General features: G+C 39.3%; 1 protein-coding gene across 5 annotated transcripts in view; it reads right to left on the minus strand.

Annotated features, from left to right (window-relative positions):
- TGFBR3 (transforming growth factor beta receptor 3) overlaps nt 1–19,220 on the minus strand; it is a 268,553-nt gene that overhangs the window by 56,365 nt on the left and 192,968 nt on the right. For all 5 annotated transcript variants that reach the window (XM_019501597.1, XM_019501599.1, XM_019501595.1 and 2 more), the window contains 3 exons: nt 12,738–12,921; nt 4,401–4,569; nt 1,850–1,997 (listed from right to left, as the gene is read on the minus strand). In XM_019501597.1, the coding sequence (XP_019357142.1) occupies nt 1,850–1,997; nt 4,401–4,569; nt 12,738–12,921 (501 nt within the window). The remainder of the gene's footprint in view (nt 1–1,849; nt 1,998–4,400; nt 4,570–12,737; nt 12,922–19,220) is intronic.

Here is a 19,220-nt window from a genome sequence, read left to right on the forward strand (position 1 = left end):
TCCATCAACCACCACCCTCTGGGTCTGACCACAAAGCCAATTCCCCAGCCAGCAGATCGTGGTGGACCCGAGGCCACAGTTGGCCAGTTTTGCCAAGAGGTGATCAAGGGATACCAGATCAAAGGCTTTTTTGAAGTCAAGATATATGACATCAATCTCTGCTCCCTTGTCCAGGTGATAGGTCACCTGGTCATAGAAGGAGATAAGATTGGTCAAGCAAGACCTACCTGCAAGAAACCCGTGCTGGCTAGCCCTCAGGAAGTTGCCATTGGCCAGTCTGTTGAGAATGGCCTCTTTAATAATCTTTTCTAAGACCTTCCCCGGGATAGAGGTCAGGCTGATGGGCCTGTAGTTTGCCAGATCCACTTTCCTCCCTTTCTTGAAGATAGGCACCACATTGGCTCTTCACACCCAATAAATATTTTAGACATTGTACTGTCCTTCACGATTTCATATCCCAGCAAATTTATATGCCTGAAATATCAATGATTTTCAGGTAGCTTTAAGCACACGAACTTCAGGGTTCTAGACACCCATGAGTACACAAAGGATTTACATGCAATTCTTAACACACAAAAATTGACCCATAAAAATGCATACTGTCAAGTGCAAAACATACAACAGTGAATTCTACATCATGATTCTGAATGAGGATGTAAAATTTGAAGTTTTCATGGTCTCTATGTTAATGAATGTGCTAAGTCAGGTACCTGTTTTCTCTTAACACATCTGACTGACCAGCTGTTTGGTCAGAATATCTTCATCCTTCCACAAGAGAAGGATACACACAGGCATGGAAGTAAGTCTCTGAAATGTCATTCATCATGGATCACTTTTTTCTTTTATTTTCTGAGCTTCCCTTCTGTTTTCTCCTTTAAATTCCATCATTCCCAAGATACTGTTGCCATCTACCATTCTCCAAACTCAGGAGATCTAGATTCAGCTCTGTCTAGGGCTTGTCAGTCCAGGGGGGAAAATTGCCCAGTAAAGCAAGAAGCTTATAAATCTAGATGTAATGCAAAAGAGTATCCTCGGGTAGTGCACAGTACTTAACTACTAGGTTAATGGGTTGGCCCCCAACAAACATATTTAGCTTATTTTGCTTAACTATAAACCTGCAATACAATTGATCAAATATGACCGAAATACGCCATTCCTGTTGGTGTGGCCAAGATCAAACTATTTTTCAGTAGAAATAATTAATTTCTTAGAAGAGATGGTGCTGAGCCATGTAGTTGCATAGGAAGGCAAGTCAGTCTAACTCAGAATTTCCAACTATGCTTAAATATGGATTTTTGCTACCTTAGTTTGAAAACTTTTGCAAGCCTGTACTTTCTGCTCAGGCTGCAGAGAGAGCCACCTGGCCAAAAGCTTTCTATGGGCAGAAAAGCCAGCAAGATACAGAGCCTGAGGTTGCTATGTCATAAGCAGAAGATGTGGATATGTAATAAGTGGTCATGATCACTGAGTTTGTACTTGTAGACATTTTCTCCAGCTTCTGAGATGAACTTCTGAGAATTCACTCACTAAAATACTGGCAAATAAGTGAACAAATTCTTCAATATATAAGGAATCTGCATGGGCATACATCTCATGATACAAGATGCAAGTAACTTCACTGTTCCTTCGCCATTGGTGACATCTTGGCTAAAGAACTCTTTTGTATTTATATTCTTCTCTATATAGGCAATACTTTGCTGTGTGAGAAATGCTAGTAACTCAGTGACAGCTGCTAAAAAGAAGACATTTACTGAGCAGATATTATTGTACTCTTACTCATTCATATAAAGCATAAACTGTTAACAGCAAGATAATTCTTGAAAACAATGAGGTGCCTTAATCAACTTACAATCACTTCCAGTTTTCCCTGCACATCATGTGACTTGATAACCCAATTGACAGACTTTTTACACTTGAGGATAAGTATGAGGTCCCTGACAAGCTTGGCCTCTGGTTGAGATGGTCTAATGTCAATGATTATATCCACCTGGAAAGCACTGTATGTGGAAAATAAAGACAAAGTAAGATCAGAATGCCAGAAATTTTCAGCTATCAACCTTCTTCCAATCCATCATGTTTCCAGTGTCTGGCCAGCTGATTAAAATGCTGGAGATTATCCCAGACAACACAACACGTGCAAAACAGATTGTTATTCCACACATGCTAAAATGAGTCTACAAAACAATAGAAACAAATATTTTTTAGACTAGTAAATATCATTCAGTTTTTTTCTTTTATTTACAGAAAGTTTGTTACTTATTCTAGCTGCTGGTTGAATAGGATTCAACTAAAGCACTAGCAGTTTGCTTTGTACGATAAGTACTTTTTCTTATTTCATCATGACAATATATAGACATACCAACAGGAAACCAAAATAGCTGTGTCCACACTGAAGAACAAAATACCCTTTCATGCCTAAAAAAATTAAGGAAGGCAGCTTCAGCAACAGGGAACAGTATTAAAAATATATTTTGAGAGTATATCTGCCGGTGCAGTTAAACTATGGAAATTATTTTTGCTTAGAATTTTGCACATGCTGTAAAATTATTACACTGTCGTGTTTAGTTTCCAATGCTTCTGGATATATAGTTATTTTAAAAAGAAAAGAAAACAGATGTCCAGCCTACTGATTGCTGGAAAATTGATGAACAGAGTCCAGATTTTTAGGAGCTCAGTAAAATAAGTAGAGCAAATGGATTTACACCCAGCAATAACATCTCATGCACAATGTAAATTCAATAGAAAAATCTCCACATCCAGCATGATTCTACTGTTATAGATAATAAAAATGTGTTTGGTTGCCAAATAATGGGTTTAGCTAAAATTATGGAGTTTGATTAAATATGCCTTCATCTTATCTTCTTTACTTACCCATTAGTTTCTGTTGGTTTTAAATGGTTCAATGGACATGCACTTTGTGCAGGAAACTGCTCCTTTAATAAGGACATTTGGACATACAATAAGACTGAAGCAGGCATTGACTTAGAATGCTTTCTCCCTTTTATCTTAAATTTTACTAGCAGAATATCTTAACTAAGAACATTTGGCAATTCGAAAAAAAACTCCCATTATGTACTTTCAGCCAAAATCAAGACTCAGGAGTTCAGTCCAGGCAGAGGACTGTTACTGGTATCTCTGCAGGGGACTAGTGGTGAGGATGGACCATATAGGACAATATAGACTATTCTTCAAGGCAGTAGCTGAAGCAGTCTTCTACAGATCCCACTCATGTCATGCAGCAGCTGAATTTTGTTTCAATCATTCCCTGCCCCTATCATGCCCCAGCCTTCCTTAAACTTTCCAGGCATTGTCATGTAAGGAACAAATCTGCAGAGCTCAGTTCCAGCATTGTGCCCTGGGATGTAACCCCTTTCCTCCCCCAAATCCAGGTTCTTTGTACAATGGGGCCGTTCCAATTTTACTGCTCAGTGGCTGGATTTGTCCCTAATGGAATTGACATAACTAAATTGGAACAAAAATGGGTAACCTTTAGAGAGCTGCATGGGTTTTTGGTAAGTAAATGCTAGCTTATTTTCATTCTAAGGAATATGCATTTCCTTGTACCGGTGGGAAAGTATTTAAGTTGCTTAAGTCAGGCTAACGGTGAAATACAGATTTTATGAACAACAACAATATTTAGTGCTTATCTAGGGTTTGCATGTGAGATTTTCTAAAATAGCCTTCATTCACCTAATTCTGCTTCCCTTGAAGTCTTCTAAGGGTGTTCTGCCACTGAATTTGATGGGAAGACCAAAAGCTTTTGCAAAATCTCACTGTATGTAAATCTTCATAGTACTATACAATTATTACTTAAGTCAAGTAACTTCTACTGCTATATTAATCAGGACATCAAAGCATAAGGATATTATATGATTTGTTCTAGATGGTGGTGGTCAGGTTTTGGGCTCCATGGGCCGGGTGAGTAGCATGGGGTCAGTCCACAGGCTGGATCAGGCCCCGCATTGCCTCCCCTTGGCTCTGCATCTAGATCTGGCCCCATATCACCTCCACCCACCACGTGTATTCATACTGGGCCCTGCATGCTGGGACTGGACGCTACATGCCCAATCTAGTGTACAGGGCTGCACTATCCAGCCCATAGGGCTCCCTGTGGGTCTGGAAATTTGGCACCCATCACCAAATTTGACCCTTGATGGTCAGAACCCATGGAAACTGGACATGCTTATACAGGAAATAACAGCAGCATCCAGTCCTAATATCCTTTGTGGCCTAAACATCTGAAATATACCTAATTTAAACATAAAGAATCAAACTCTATAATTACTTCATATGATGAGTTAGCTGTCTTATTGACTTAATTTCTGACAAACAGCAGGATTTTATTAACTCTAGTGTCTAATCCATAAAATATTACTTTATTCAATTAGAAAATACTTTACCTGTATGGATTGGAATTTGGAGTGATTAATTCAATAATATGAATCTCTCTTTCTTGGCCTGTATTAGACAAAAGGCATCCTTCTGCCATTTTTGGCTGAAGATAGCCCGCAAGGTAGTTAAGAGAGAGAAAGTTCTTTTCAATATTACATGTGGGAGGAAACACTTGATCTGGAGGGGAAAAAAAACAAAAGAAAACACACACATGTACACATATATACAAATACATAGATAAGTGCACTTTCCATTTAAATACAGTAGTATGCTTAAGAACATAGTACAAGAAGGGACTGCCAGGATCAGTGAGTTCAGTCGCCAGAGACTACAGGCAGCCATCTAATATACATTTGTCCATAAAGGTCCACAAGAACAACCGCTTTGGCTTCTTCTGCACATTACAGTAACAAAGCACCTCTAATAGCCCTCTACCAAGATTCAGATCTTTAGGGGAAAAACCCAAAATATAACTCAGAAAGGACAAGAGACACAAGGGTGCTACCAATACCTTGTGGCTCTGTAATGATCTGGAATTATTCAAATAAAATCTGCCCAGATAATCCTAGAAAGTGAACACAACTCCTACTACAAAAGAATGAAAAAAAAAAATGGTCCTTGCCAATTCAATGCTGGCAAAAAATTACTTCTTCCTGGTAAAGATTCCTGATTCATGGTGATGGGAATCCTATATCATATGTATGGATGATAAAATCAATATAATCTTTAAAAATGAAGGTCAGGATTTTAAGAATGCAAGTTGTTTCTGAAGTAAAATATGCAAATGATTTTAAATTCATACAATTTCCATTTGCTGATTGAGTTTTTCATAATAGAAAACCCAGAAAAGAAACACTTGGAAGCAGGTGCACTGGAATGTGAAGTATAGTGAACTTCAAGGGAATACAGTATTGATAATCTGTGGCCTGTTCTTTCAAAAAGATTTTCTCTTCTGAATCTAACAGAAAACTTTTAAAAGAGCTACCATCAGAGCAATATTTTCCTTCCCTCTGAAAATGTGCTCTCTCTCATCACTAGTAACACCTAAGATTATTATTAGTCAATGAAATCAGAGAAAATATTTTCAGTTCTCATATTCTGTGCACTTGGCTACACTCTGTGTAGTTAGCTCCAGTGTTTCCTATACATGCACTCCATTTCCTCTATGAGTGGGGACTTTCTTACAGCAAAAAGGGGAAAACATTTTTAAATATGGAAACTGTGTTTATAAAACACAAACATGGAGGAGGTGATTCTAGGGCAGATTTGGTAAATAGAATTACTTTCAGTGATGATCACTTGGGTCTGTGATACAAGACAGAAGCAATTGTCAGCAGGATGAAATTCTTAAATTAGTTCTATAAAACTTCACCACTCCTACTATCAGTTTTTCCATTTGGAAATAATAATACCCTGCATGTCTATGAGACCCTTCATTCAAACGACACAAAGATGTTTTACCATATGAATTAATCCTCGATATACCCAGTGAGATATGGGCAAAGTGTGGCATAAAAGAACCAAGTGCTATATCCAAGATCATACATGAAGTCTATAGCAAAGATAGAATTAAACTCCTGGTTCATAGCTCTTTGCTTTAATCAAAAGGCTGCTTTCCACAATCAGGATACAAGATAACCAACAAATGAAGCAAATGCGGGGCATTGTACAAGCTAAATTGTAGGCAGGCAAATAGAAACTAAACTGAAACTACTTTTAACATCTGGTTCTCTAAACCAAACTGCTTTTGGTTTGGTACCCAATTTCTTGCAGAGACTGGACATTCCTTCAGTTCCTAGGTATTGTGTGAACAGCTAAAGGAGCCTCCTTATCCTCATTCTACACACAATGGCCTTTGAATATTAACTTTACTTTCTTCTCTAGAGAAACCTTCTCTGAAAACTATATGAGGCTATAACTTTTTCAGCTGCCCAAAAAAGCACTCCCCTAACATCTGTTATGTGCCCTGCCAGATGAGCCCTGAATATAGCTGCAATTCTGCCAACTCCTCCCACATAGCAGAGGATGGAAAATGATTCTGAGCTGATCCATACTGAATTCAAATTTATCCATACATACAGATAATAGATATTTAATTATCAGCAGCAGCTCTGCAATACATTTCGTGCCACAGAAGAACTGACTGAATATGTTGTGGATGATCTCCACATGTGCTGTCATTAGCCATTGCAAAAGATTTGATTCCTGTTCCAAGCATCTTATTTAACAGTCTGGAATTCTCAAATCAGCCTGTTGCTCTTGCTGCCATCAGCACAGAGGCTCCCCATACAGGGCCTCTTCTCAATAGTACACTTCCCCTCTGCTGCTTATTTTAACTCCATTTCACTGGTTGTCCAACACATACGTGCAGTTTCTTCTTTTTCCTCCTAGTAAATGCTGTTTACCCTTGCCACAGTTAATAAACAAACCCCTGATTGTAATGGAAGTAAAAAAGAGCCCCATGCTATCTGTTGTTGATGATTACTTTTTAGTTTGGGGCTATTTATTTGCTTAAGAGGTTCAGTGCAGCATTGTAACAATCTATTTAATGGATTAAAAAGTTACTAACTAGTTGGCTGATGGCCTCTCTATTTTCCTCTAATCTCCAAACAACAGTACTGTACTATAGAATTTACTGTGAAGTATCAGGGAATAATACAAGGTCATGTGTGTCTGGTCAGAATACAGGGATGTCTTGGAGCAGCATTTACCACAGAGTACCTACCAGAGCACTACATCGCAGCTGGCAACTTTCTTCATCTTCAGTGTTTGCCAGGTTGCTTGGATGAAGACTGAATATGGTATAGTGGGACCTGTAGTTTCTGTGCGCAGCACCTCCATTTTAAAGATGAGGACAGATGCCTTCTGCTCCACTCTGCACAAATTAGGTGTTACCCTCAGCTTTCTGGCCAATGTGGCTCCTAAATTGGACAGTTTGAGCATACCAGCTCAAACAAAATACTCCTGGTATTAGGAGACTTTTTATGAATACCAGAGCCATTAATCAGTTATCACCTTGCCATGATAAACTGCTATTGCCAAGTACTTCTAATTCAGCAATAAAAATTCCATCCAACTGGAACTTGTATTTCAGTCTAAGGTTAGGAGGAGAGAAAAAAGTTAGGGATTTCAGACTAGGAGCAAGCTGAGGAGTCTTTCTTTAACTCAGGGGTTTTGTTTTATTTTGCAGGCTGCTAGTTCCAAGTATTAGCGAGAGCTCAGAGTCTCAGTTTTGCCAAGGGAAATTTAAAATTACTGTGAAAATACTGGTCAGCTTGTACAATTTTCTGTGTAAGGAGAATGAAGGGAAGCTGGGAGGGGTTTTCACATGGCCAAGTGAAGTGAAGTCGTGGCAGCTCAAACACAGAAAAAGGTAAATGTGATACCAAGTAATAATCCCCAGCTACTAAAACTCAATGGAAAATTCTGGGGATTTTAATCAGAGAAAGACTTGGTATTAATTCAGTGAAATATATAAAGCAATAACACTGGAAACCGTGAGATACGGCACAATTCTCTACCTCAAATCCCCCACCTGCCTTCCCCAAATGACAAAAATAACTAAAAGACAAGTGCCCCAGCATTTATGAAATTATTTCTCAAAGGATTTCTGGACTTAAAACCACCAGCTACAATAATTAAGTAGTCTGACAAACAGTTTCTACACTAACAATATTCAACATGCCATTTTTTTAAACCATGCTAACCACCCCTGGAGCTAGGGTCAGAAGTTTCAGCTTCAACACCAGCATTGTTCGATATTACCTTTCACCTAGCAGCAAACTTTTGCAGGATAGGGAATTAAAGTGACTTTTACTATTGTGTGGTGCTGGTTGAGGTGTGTCGAGATTACAGGAAGGTGCTACACAAATCCTCTGCAGTTTGGTAACGCTAATCACAGTCCACTTTATTCATATACATCTTACCATTCATTTCTGGTCCTCTCTTCATTTTCTAAAGCTATTTCAAATGCATTCCCTTGGCCCGAGCCCTCATTCCAGTCCGTTTAAACTCTCACTGTGCCAGTCTAATCTAGTCCCACTATATCCTTGCTGAATGGAATTCCCAACATTTGTATGTTCCTAGCCCTAATTTCTAGACGTCCAATCCTTGACTCAGCAACTAGGCCTTTCTCGCTTCACAAGTGTGTTGGCTTAGTTCTGCATGTCACAAAGGACCTAGACCTAAAAAAGATCTTTCTTCTTCAGATGCTTGTTTTTCTTCTGTGGCCTCAATTTTCAGATCAAATGTATTCAGTTAAGCCCTGCACCTCCAAAGCATCAAGCTCTTCCTATTTCAGTTTCTGCCAACATAAGTAAAACTGAGCAGTAGCTTACCACATGAACAGGCCTAGTGAAATCAGTTTGACTTAAGTAGCAAGTCAATATCAATAAGAGTGACAAAAATTGGCCACCTATGAAGTGTTGAGCACTACCAAATCAAACTGGTGGCACTAGAAACTGAGGATGTCCATCTCTTTCCAGGAGCCAACAGCACCTTGCAGGATATGATGATGGGTCCAATCTTACTCATTAAAAGACTGAAATCTCTAAACCAGTATAAGTTGCTTTTTTTTTTTATTTCAAATTCATTTAGTTTCTTGAGTGGTTTTTTTGATCATGCTTTGCAATAGGGAGACTGTTTCTAATGGGTCTTCTCAGGGGGATCACAGAATCATAGAAAATTAGGCTTAGAAGGGACCTCAGGAGGTCATCCAGTCCAACCCCTTGCTCAAAGCAGGAACATCCCCAACTAGATCATCCCAGCCATCGCTTTATCTAGCCAAGTCTTAACAACCTCCAAGGAGGGAGACCCTACAACCTCTCTGGGTAACTTGTTGCAATGCTTTTCTACCCTCCTAGTAAGAAAGTTCTTCCTCATACCTAACCTAAACTTTCCTTGCTGCTGCTTGAGACCATAGCTCCTTGTTCTGTCATTTGTCACCAGTGAGAACAGCCCAGCTCCATCTTCTTTGGAACCAGCTTTCAGGTAGTTGAAGGTTGCTATTAGATCTTCCCCTCAGTCTTCTCCAAAGTAAATAAGCCCAGTTACCTCAGCCTCTTCTCAAGTCACGTGCCCCAGACCTCTATTTTCACTGCCCTCTGCCGGACTCTCTCCAATTTGTCCACATCTCTTCTATAGTGGAGGCCCACAAACTGGACACAGTACACCAGATGTGGCCTCACCAATGCTGAATAGAAAGGAATAAACATTTCCCTCAACTGCTGGCAACGCTCCTACTAATGCAGCCCAGCATGCCATTAGTCTTCTTCACAATAGGGCACACTCTTGACTCATATTCAGCTTATTGTCCACCGCAACCCCCCAAGTCCTTTTCTGCAGAGCTGCCAATTAGTCACTTGGTCCCCAGCCTGTACTGGACCTTTTGGTTACTGTGCTGCCTGCTCTGAAGAAAACTGATTATTCATTCCTCTGTTCATTTGAGCTCTCAAGCCTCCTATCTTGCAGGGAGTTAAAAGATAGTTTGAACCTAAGATCCAAGTCAGCTTACAGTTTTCAGCTTAAGCAAGAACTCTTGGAAAACATGTTTAACTTGGTTGCTTGCCAAGATCCATCTTGTCTGGATATTCTTAATTAAATTGTGCCTTACAACATTTTTAAATCTGTTGCAAATGTCTTAGATATTTAGCTTATCTGACTTGAGATTTGCTAATTAGCATACAAAATTCAATGCAATTTGAGGCCCCTAATTGTTCATCTATACAGAATATGGACAACTACCACCTTATATATGTTCCAAGAGCAGCAGTGAAGGCAGATTAGTTTAATACGCTAATAAATATATTTCTGAATGACTTTCTGGCATTAAAATCTTAGACTGGTGCCAAGTAGAACAGAAATCAAACAGGGAAATCCCCATAGAAATTTGGCAGGTTTTGGATAAACCCAAGACAACCATGTTCCGATTTTGGGGGGCAAACCTCTTGTTCAGGAAATACAGCGATCACATGCAGGTACCTAGACAGGAATATTTTCTCCATATAGCTTTTTTCCTTCTTCATTTTTATCTGCAAAAATTACCATGTGGGGTTTTACTTTTTTCCCCAGTTTTGCTGCTGCAAGACTGCTGAATTAAGCATCCACTGATTCTGCTAAATGCCATATACCTAAATACTTGCTGGTTTTTGCTAAAAGTTTCAACTGATCTTTACTCTTCCTAGACACTGAACTGTAAGGAGCTTTTTCTTGGACAACACTGTGAACCATTTTTACAACAGCTGGACACCATGGTGCTGTAAGCCTTCACTGACACTTTTTATCCCTATAATGTTTACCCTGTTTTTTGTACCAATATTGTTCTAAGACTGTAATTATGCCTTCAGGGCAGTGGCATAACTAGGGTGGGGGCAACCAGGGCAACTAACACAGGTGTCAATTTTGGGGGTAGAAAGGGAGGGCAAAAAAACAATTCCTGCTGGCAACCATACATTCATGCCAGTGGCACAGTGATAACCAGAAGTTGCCACTGCCCCCTTGCTCCAGGCCCCGGGCCACATTGCTACACTGCTGCTAAATGAAGACAAAAAGTTGTACAAAGAAAGATGAAGAATGTTCAGTCTTTTCTAATGCCAAAGACTGCATGGAAAATAAACTGCTACCCTCCACTCATCATTCAGATTCCTGAAGATTGGAGATTGCTCCCTCAAAACTCCTTGCCTTTTTGGTGAAAATGTAGAGCATTGTGGTCAGAAAGAGATTTTCCTTGGCCAACATTAAGAACTTCCTGATGAGCTGATATACATGTGCTTGAGTGTTTTGTGGGGCAGCAGCACAATAGCAGCCGTTTTGAAACTGACCAGACTCAGAGACTAGGGACAGACATTCAAAAGCTTGAGCCTGAATTGATTCAACCTTTGCCAGTTAGTCTAACCTTCCTAGGTTGAACTGATTTGCAAGTGCACAGACATTCCCTTTGGAGTGAGAAAAGTACATGCCTCCAGGCTAGAAGCTGGGGGGTGCTAGAGCAGCCTTCCCTTTCCTTCCAGAGTAATGAGCTGAGAGGGGGGCATGGCCAGGCCCGGCAGGATGCTCTGGTTAAGGAAGGGTTTAAACCCCCACCCTGCCTGTACAGTCCCAGGCTTTTCCCTGCTCGCTGCTCAAGGGATGGGAGTGTTGCCAGACCTCAGCCCCCAGCTAGCAATCTGAGGCAAAGAGGGGAGGGGGAAGGAGGACTGCTTGTGTGCAGTGCATGCATCTGTTGATGATACTGAGCTTTTCAATCTCCCTGCTTCTTCATACTGTCTGCAAACCAGACAGGTGAGGGAGCCAGCAGGGAGCTGAAAAACAGCATTTAGCAGCCCATCAAGAAAACAAAAGCCTCTCTCATTAGCTCAAGTTCATCTTAAACAGCTTTTTCCAAGGAAGGAACAGAGGGACATTGCCAGCTGACCTGTTGATTAGCTCCAAGGGGGAGGGGAAAACCCTGTGGCAGTCTCTGCTGAAGCTCCAGTTAGGGAGCAGAGGGGTGGGATCAGCCTGGCTCTGTAGAGCAAAGCATCTGGGATGCTGGGGGACTCTGATTTAACTTAAACCAGGAAGGGGTCTGGGACAGACATTTCATAAACCAGTTTGACCCAAATCAGTTAAGCCTGATACTAAATTCAACCATGTTTATCTTAAACCAGTTTCAGCCATTTTGAAACTGGTTTATGTGCACTGAACTTATGTTCTGTTACAAGTTAATAAAAGTTTCTGATCACTTAAACCAGATTGTGTGGAATGCCTGTCCCTAGCCAGAGTGTAGGGACTTTATCTAGAAGAAAGAAATAGTTCAACAACCTTCTAGCCTAGGCTGACTCCTTGGGGCCATAAAGCATAAACACATCCAAGCTTTCTTTTAAAAAAAGTTAAAAGGAAGAAAACTCTTTGTCCAAAGCAGAGTGGGTAGGAAAGGAGCCTTTCTAGCTTGTCTAAGATCTCCCCCAACTATGCAGTTGGTCTTACAAAATATATCATCCCTAAAATATCCTTGCTTCTAAGAAAAAAACCCTACTTTTCTGTTTTAGGATCAGTCTTTTAACTGAATAGTGCAGATGACTGGATAACCACTTGGTGCAACTTCTGATACATCTGATGCCTCTAAGATTCTTGCTAAAAATTTCAAATTTTGGTGTATAACATTAGATGCCAACATCTTTATACTAGCGTCAAAATACCTGGCCTGATTTTCAGGTTTGTTGTTCCCCTCCTCCAACATATCCATTAACCATGCTACTATCCTAAGGGACTGAAAGCTGAATTTCATGATTAACATGCAGTATGCAGAGTATGATTATTTTATATCTTACTATTTGGCCTATTGCTCTGTTTTGTAAAAAAATTACCTTCTCCCACTTTGATGTAAATGTTTCTTGATATTTTGAGTTCAGTGAAAGATGTGACTGCTCCATATTCCTTTTGGGCCCACTGTAACAGATGTTCATTTCCTTGAGGGAAAGGCTTTTCTTCTGTTTCTGCTGACAAGGAGAAATTTCCTTTCTCAAAGTGAACAATGGAACCTGCAGATACCTAATGGGAACAGAAATATATTTTTATTGTGACACATTTACCTGGTACAGAACTATATATTTTAAAAACATTTAATCTGCCATAAAGAAATATGTTCTTTGCAGGTGAATAAGGAGTATTTACTTTAATTTGCATGTTTTAAAATATTTAAAGGACATTTTTAAAAACTGTTCAGAAACCATGTAATCATTTTAAATAGCTACTAGTCTGAAAGAACATGAGGTCATGGGCTTCTGTGTTAGCCTATAGGTTCATTGATAATACCTCATTGGGTGAAAATACCCTTCTTTAGAAAGGGAAATCCTCTATTACTGCATTTTTTTTGACAGGATTGTGTGTCTGAATGCTTGAAATGTTTGGTCCAAAACTTAAGAGGAATGAGTCATGCATTTTTAGAGAAATGTTTATAAATATATTACACTATCTTAGTCTCAATGGGGAAAACTAAACACCTCACTCACTCTATTTACTATTTTAAATGCCATACAACACACCAATGAGGGAGACCCTGGGAATTTTCAAATCTATCAGCTACAGAAAACAGGTTGAAATGAAGAGGAAAAGTCCAATTCTGTTTAGCTCTACCAGTGAAAGTCAAAGCAACTCCAGCAGCTTTAATGTACTAATATTGATGTCAACCAGGCAGAGAGGGAATTAATGTCCAGATTCTCCTTTACATTGTAGTTTGTTGTGTGCTGCACTGGTGCTAAAAAGCAGCCCTAAATCCAGCATTATTAGTATAAGAAAGATCAATCCAGTGTAGGGGGATCCTCTGGTGGTATAGAACTGGCATAGCAACCCATCTACCCAGAGATGATGTATGAAACATGGCCAGCACTTCCTGCACTAAGCAATACCTGGCTGTTGTCCAGGTACCCTGGGGTCACTGACAGTGAGCATCCATACACCATTCTAACTTGCATGTTAAAACTGAATTGGAACATAGCTAGCTCAGCTTTCAGGGAGCAGAAGGCAGTTGCTTATCATTAAGCTTCACTGTATGCTCCTTGAATGCAGTTTAGGAGCTTGTCTTGCTCACATGCTCTACCCATGTTGATCATCCAATCACAGTTTTCAGTCAAAACTATGACATCAGATCAAGTCAACTGTAAACTTAAAGATGGAAAGTAAGGGAAAATTGATAATTTTTCTTTCAAATTGTGATACCTCTGTGCAGAAAGGATTACATCATAGGAAATTTCCTCCTGTGGGAAAGCAGAGAAGTCTCTTATGTTGGAGCACAGCATAGCCCAGCAATGATGAGGCAAAACATATATTTAAGATTTTTCAGACAGTATATTTTCTGTGCCAAGATGACCAGTGCTTGCAAAGATACAATATGCAAGTCCTTAATATACCCCAGACAATTAAGTCAACAGGCTATTGGTCCAAATAATACATTTTGAATGAATTGGGAAACACTTAGCTGACTTCATCCAAAAGGATGTTGACATGTTTGATAATAACCTTGGATGAATTTCAGTGGATAAACTGTGCTGAATTTACATTTAAAGAGCTAGCTCCTGGCAATACAATACAGTTCCAAGCAAGGAGCAGCATGTTCTTGCTTTGCCCTTGTAGCAGCCTGGGAAGGAGATTGTGACTCCAGGAGTCTCAGTCTCCCTCCAAATCTGACTAGTTGAGGAAGAAGTAAAATGCAACAGTTTTTTATGGTGTGTGTATAACAGAAATGCTGCTAAGGATGTCCAAAGGGAAGAGACCTGTAGAGTCTCTTCCTCTCCTGCCTGCCTGGGTGGGGAGAGAGCCTACTCCTCTCTGGGCACCAAGCAAGGTAATGGGTAGTGTATTATGACTTTCATCCCCTTTCAACCACACACAAGATGGCAGCAAGAAAACAAATACCTGATCATTCATATTGCTGCAATATTAAAAGCTTTTGCTGCAACTCATATGGCACCCTTCATTAATGGAAGGCGGCAGTCTCTTTGAGCTGAGTCTAAAGCTACTAAAAGTTATAATCAGAGTAATGAAGAAATATATTTTTAACCTAACTGCATATTATCTATGCACATGCTGTTCCAGAACAAAGTTTATATCTGTCTAGATTTATAAACAGCAAAAGGCACCAAACTAAAAATTTATTCCCTTGAATGAACTAAGTCAGTTAACTTCACAAACATGAAACATCCACCACTGCAAACCAATGGCAACTAATTATTCACTTTCTTGGAACTATTGTTAACATTACTATTTTAGGACATTTCAAATCAGCCTACTAAGAATACATAAATGGTTATCAAAATGCAAATAAAAAACCTTGAAAAACCTCTTGCATCCTCAGATGCGTCATGTCCTTCCAGAATTCTTCCATGTGTACACTGATATTTTCTTAGTATTTTCAATAACTAATTATTACAAAGGCACACAGAACAGACCTTGAGCTCTTCTATTTTTAAGAGAAAAGCCTCTTGCATTTCCAAGTTTTCTTTGACCAAGCCTGTCACGGAAAACAGCTTAGCATTTCTTAATCCCATTGCCAGAATAGTTTTTAAAGTTTAGATTAACATCAGTTTCAACTCTGGGTGACAATTTTTGTTTGTTTCTGGTCATACAGCTATCACAGTACCTCGTTTTATGAAAATGTTTTATTTAGTATAACACAAGATGCATCATTTTAGCACACTTCTCAAGCAAGAAAATGCACTCTGAGAGTAAGAACACAGGATACCCCCTCCTCTCCCAACCCCCTTCCCCCACCAAATGGCCACACCTTAAATTTCAGAGAGGCTGAACACTAGTATCTCCCATTAAAGTTGGTCTACAACAGGATACCAAAGTCCTAGGTATCAACAAGCAGACATGACATCAGCACAGAACAGTAAAAGTTACTAAAGAGGCAATTCATTTTATAATGGAAATTTTGAAATTCTCCTGGAATTTGGGCCAAATTTAACTCCAGGTAAAACTCCATAAACTTTGAGTCATTTCTAGTAAGGATTAATTTGATCTGCCCCATCTCAAAGATGTAAAGAATTATGCAGACCTTTAGTCACAAGTAAATGAATTTCTGTAGTTGCTTCATATGAAGTTGAATACAAACCTGTTACAACAGAAAGCTATCAGAATCATTTTAAAGATTAGAATATCTTATGCAGAAGAAAAGGCAAAGAGCTCTTTTGGATACTGACGTTAGAAATATATTAAATGGTGTGAGCTTTCAGTAATACACTTCATTTTCCACTTAAGTTTCATATTGCTCAGTGTCTGTTGACTAAACAGGTATCCTCCTATTAATTCATTTGACTTCCAACATACTTGCTAATTAAAACTTGAAAACATTTTGCAGTATTCTGTGCCATGTCGAACATCTTCCTGTGAGAAAGCTCCTGACAATGAAATTGAACGATTCTGAATCTGAGTAGGAATGAAGAAAAGGACAGAATGGAAAAGAACTAGCAAGGTTGAGGGCCTAGAATGGAGTGTTAGTTTGTCTTAAAATCAATAACAAGCTTCTCATCACTTTAAGTACAAAAAAGTTTGTATTTGAAATCCTGGTATCACTACCACATTTTCACAAGCAGAGCAGGGCTCTGCAGTCTTTGCCAATGTTGAGATTTTTACTACAAGGATTTAAGGCTAGGTTAAGTGAGCCAAACACATTATTTTTCCTGGACTGGATTCAATGAACTCTTCCAAAAAGAGGCAACCATCAATTTGTTTCAACACCTGCCCTTGAACGTTAACTACTTACTCTTCAGAACAAATCTTTCTGAAAGCAGTTCATGCTTCAAAGGGCACAGGACATTCTGGTGCATTTGAATCAAAATGTGCATTTGTTTCCTCAGGAAGATATTTATAGTGTTTATCTAAGCTCTATACAACCAAACATCTGATCCCTGTCATGTAACATACTTATCTTCCTATTCCAGTTCCTTTTTTATTGTCTGGTTTCATAGCTATAGAATAGAAAACAAGTATTCCTGCACTGCTACTTAAAGTGAGGGAACTCTCAAGGTAGATATGCTAAGTTAGGGAAATCAGTTTGTGAACCCAAAAGAAACTGACGATGGTTACTAAGCCCTGTAGGGAAAGTGTCTCTAAAGGCCCATTCTGCAGTTAAAGTAAATGAAGAATCAGGCAATTGCATCCCATTCTATCAGAAACCATCTGAAAAACTGCCCCCAAAATATCAGTGCTGGGGCTCAAACAGAATTTCTACAGAAAACAAAAAGATACCTGAGAAAAAGAGTTTGCATGGTCACATGCCACTATCTGGAAATAGTGTATAGGTCTGAGCAGGGAACTTGCACCAAAATGGGGACTGCAGCATGTGTCCCTGATCATAAAAAAAAAAGCTTATATGTCTCTTACGAAAACCATCTGTCGTCACAGAAAATGTGCCCTTGTAATACTGCCAAAGTCCTTTTTCACTTGACTTAGTTGATGATTGAGTAGCAGATGGGCAAGTTACAGGTCCTCAGGGGTAACTCTGACTTGCATACCCAACTTGAAACAATTTAATAAATATTACTTTGATGAATAGAAACACTTCACATGCTCAAGATACTCCCTTCTGCTTTCTATTATGCCCATTGCTTATTTTCTGTCCTCTATGCCTCCATTTTCAAACATATCAATCTAATGCTTGAGTACACCACAATAGGCACCTGCAGTACACCAAAGACATCTGCCAAAACCCTTAAACTCTCTAGATCCACAAAGCCTACCAAAAAGCCAAGTGGGGCAGATGCATCAGTAAAAGAGAAGCAATGTCACTTTTCTACATAGAATATGGTATAATCAGACCTACTGTAGGAGGTGAATGGGTCCCTTTTGTGTCAGGCTCTAAATTTCAGTCACTGCCAGAACAGCCCACACACAGCGCTGAGGTTTGCTGATGCTCTCCAACAGTGTGCTTTGATGCACTTTCATCTCTTTACATAAACAAGGTAAAACCATAAACACAGCAATATCAGGGACTCTGAATCTAACATAAATATTTTCTTCCTTGTTCATAAACTTTAATTCATGATTCGCAAAACTGTCAATGTCTAGTAATGAATTAGAATCACTGCCCTTGATGATAAGTGATTCAGTTATCTATGAATTCAGTTGATGGTATCAAACAATTTTGAATCATATGCCAGCTTTGCATTGTATTTAACTGCTGCAGGGACAGAATTTCAATGTTTTACTATAAAACTTTTTATTTTTTTTAAAGTTTGCTTTGTGTACACATAATCAGCATTAACACAAATCTCAACATCTATTAGTCCCAGTGCTGAAAAGAAAGGAACTGAAGAATCTACATGACCTTATCATGCATTTCCTCTGATACTCAGCATCCAAGGGCTCTGGTGAAAATGAAGGATGCTCAACACCTTCTCAGGAGCACTCAGAACTTCCTAGGATCGTGTGGTTATATTTTTGTGCATGTCCTAGAACAAAGGCCTGGGATTTTCCACCAAAAACACTGACATTCATTTACTTGAAATAGTGCCAAGGCAAGTGCAATTTTCAAAGCTCTCACGGAAAAGTTAGTATAATGATTTATTAAAAAGATTTCAACTTAAACAGGAAATCTGTCCCCAAAGCTTAGTTCTCTTAGTGGGTGATTATCTGTATTAATCACATGTACCTATCTGTGTCTTTAATCCCATTAATATATCCAAAAGGGCACAGTGCTAATGTTGTGCTTAAATCTATTCAGTTGAATGTAAAGGGACTGATAGCAACAAAATTAATCACATGAAAGCTTCCAGTAGATTCTATTAGAGAATATTTTCAATTTAGTGGAAAGAGGAGAATGAAAATATAACCATGCAAATCACAGAAACTGCAATCTGGTTTCCACTGGTACCTATGACTCAGTAACATAATCTGCTGTGATTTATTGTTTCCACTTCACCAGGGCCAGTTAGAAGGCTCCTGAAGTCCGCTCCCCACTTCTGTAATGTCCCATAAGTCACAGTGCCAGATTGATATAACCTAAGATGGCCATTGGTCCTGCTTAATACCAGACCATCCTGTTTTTAAACCCTTTGTCCCATCCATTTCTGAATGAGGAACAGGCTGCAAAAAGTCCTGTTTTTCAATTAATTGGTGGAAATACATGTCAGTTATTTTTCCTCGTGATTCTATTGGCTGTGTCTAGAGGTAGGGTACTGCACAGCCAGGAGGAACAAGTTTTCCAGCCTGGGACAGATAGAGGTGGCTTTTTTGGGTGCTTGTACACATAGCGGTTGCCATGATGTACATGTGATGAAAATGTCATTTTTGTGGCTTAACGATGTCACACATTACAGATGCACCAGTCGGGGGGGATCACTCTGCCTGGG

Source organism: Gavialis gangeticus, unplaced genomic scaffold, assembly GCF_001723915.1.
Source record: "Gavialis gangeticus isolate Ggan-Ray unplaced genomic scaffold, GavGan_comp1, whole genome shotgun sequence".
NCBI lineage: Eukaryota > Metazoa > Chordata > Crocodylia > Gavialidae > Gavialis > Gavialis gangeticus.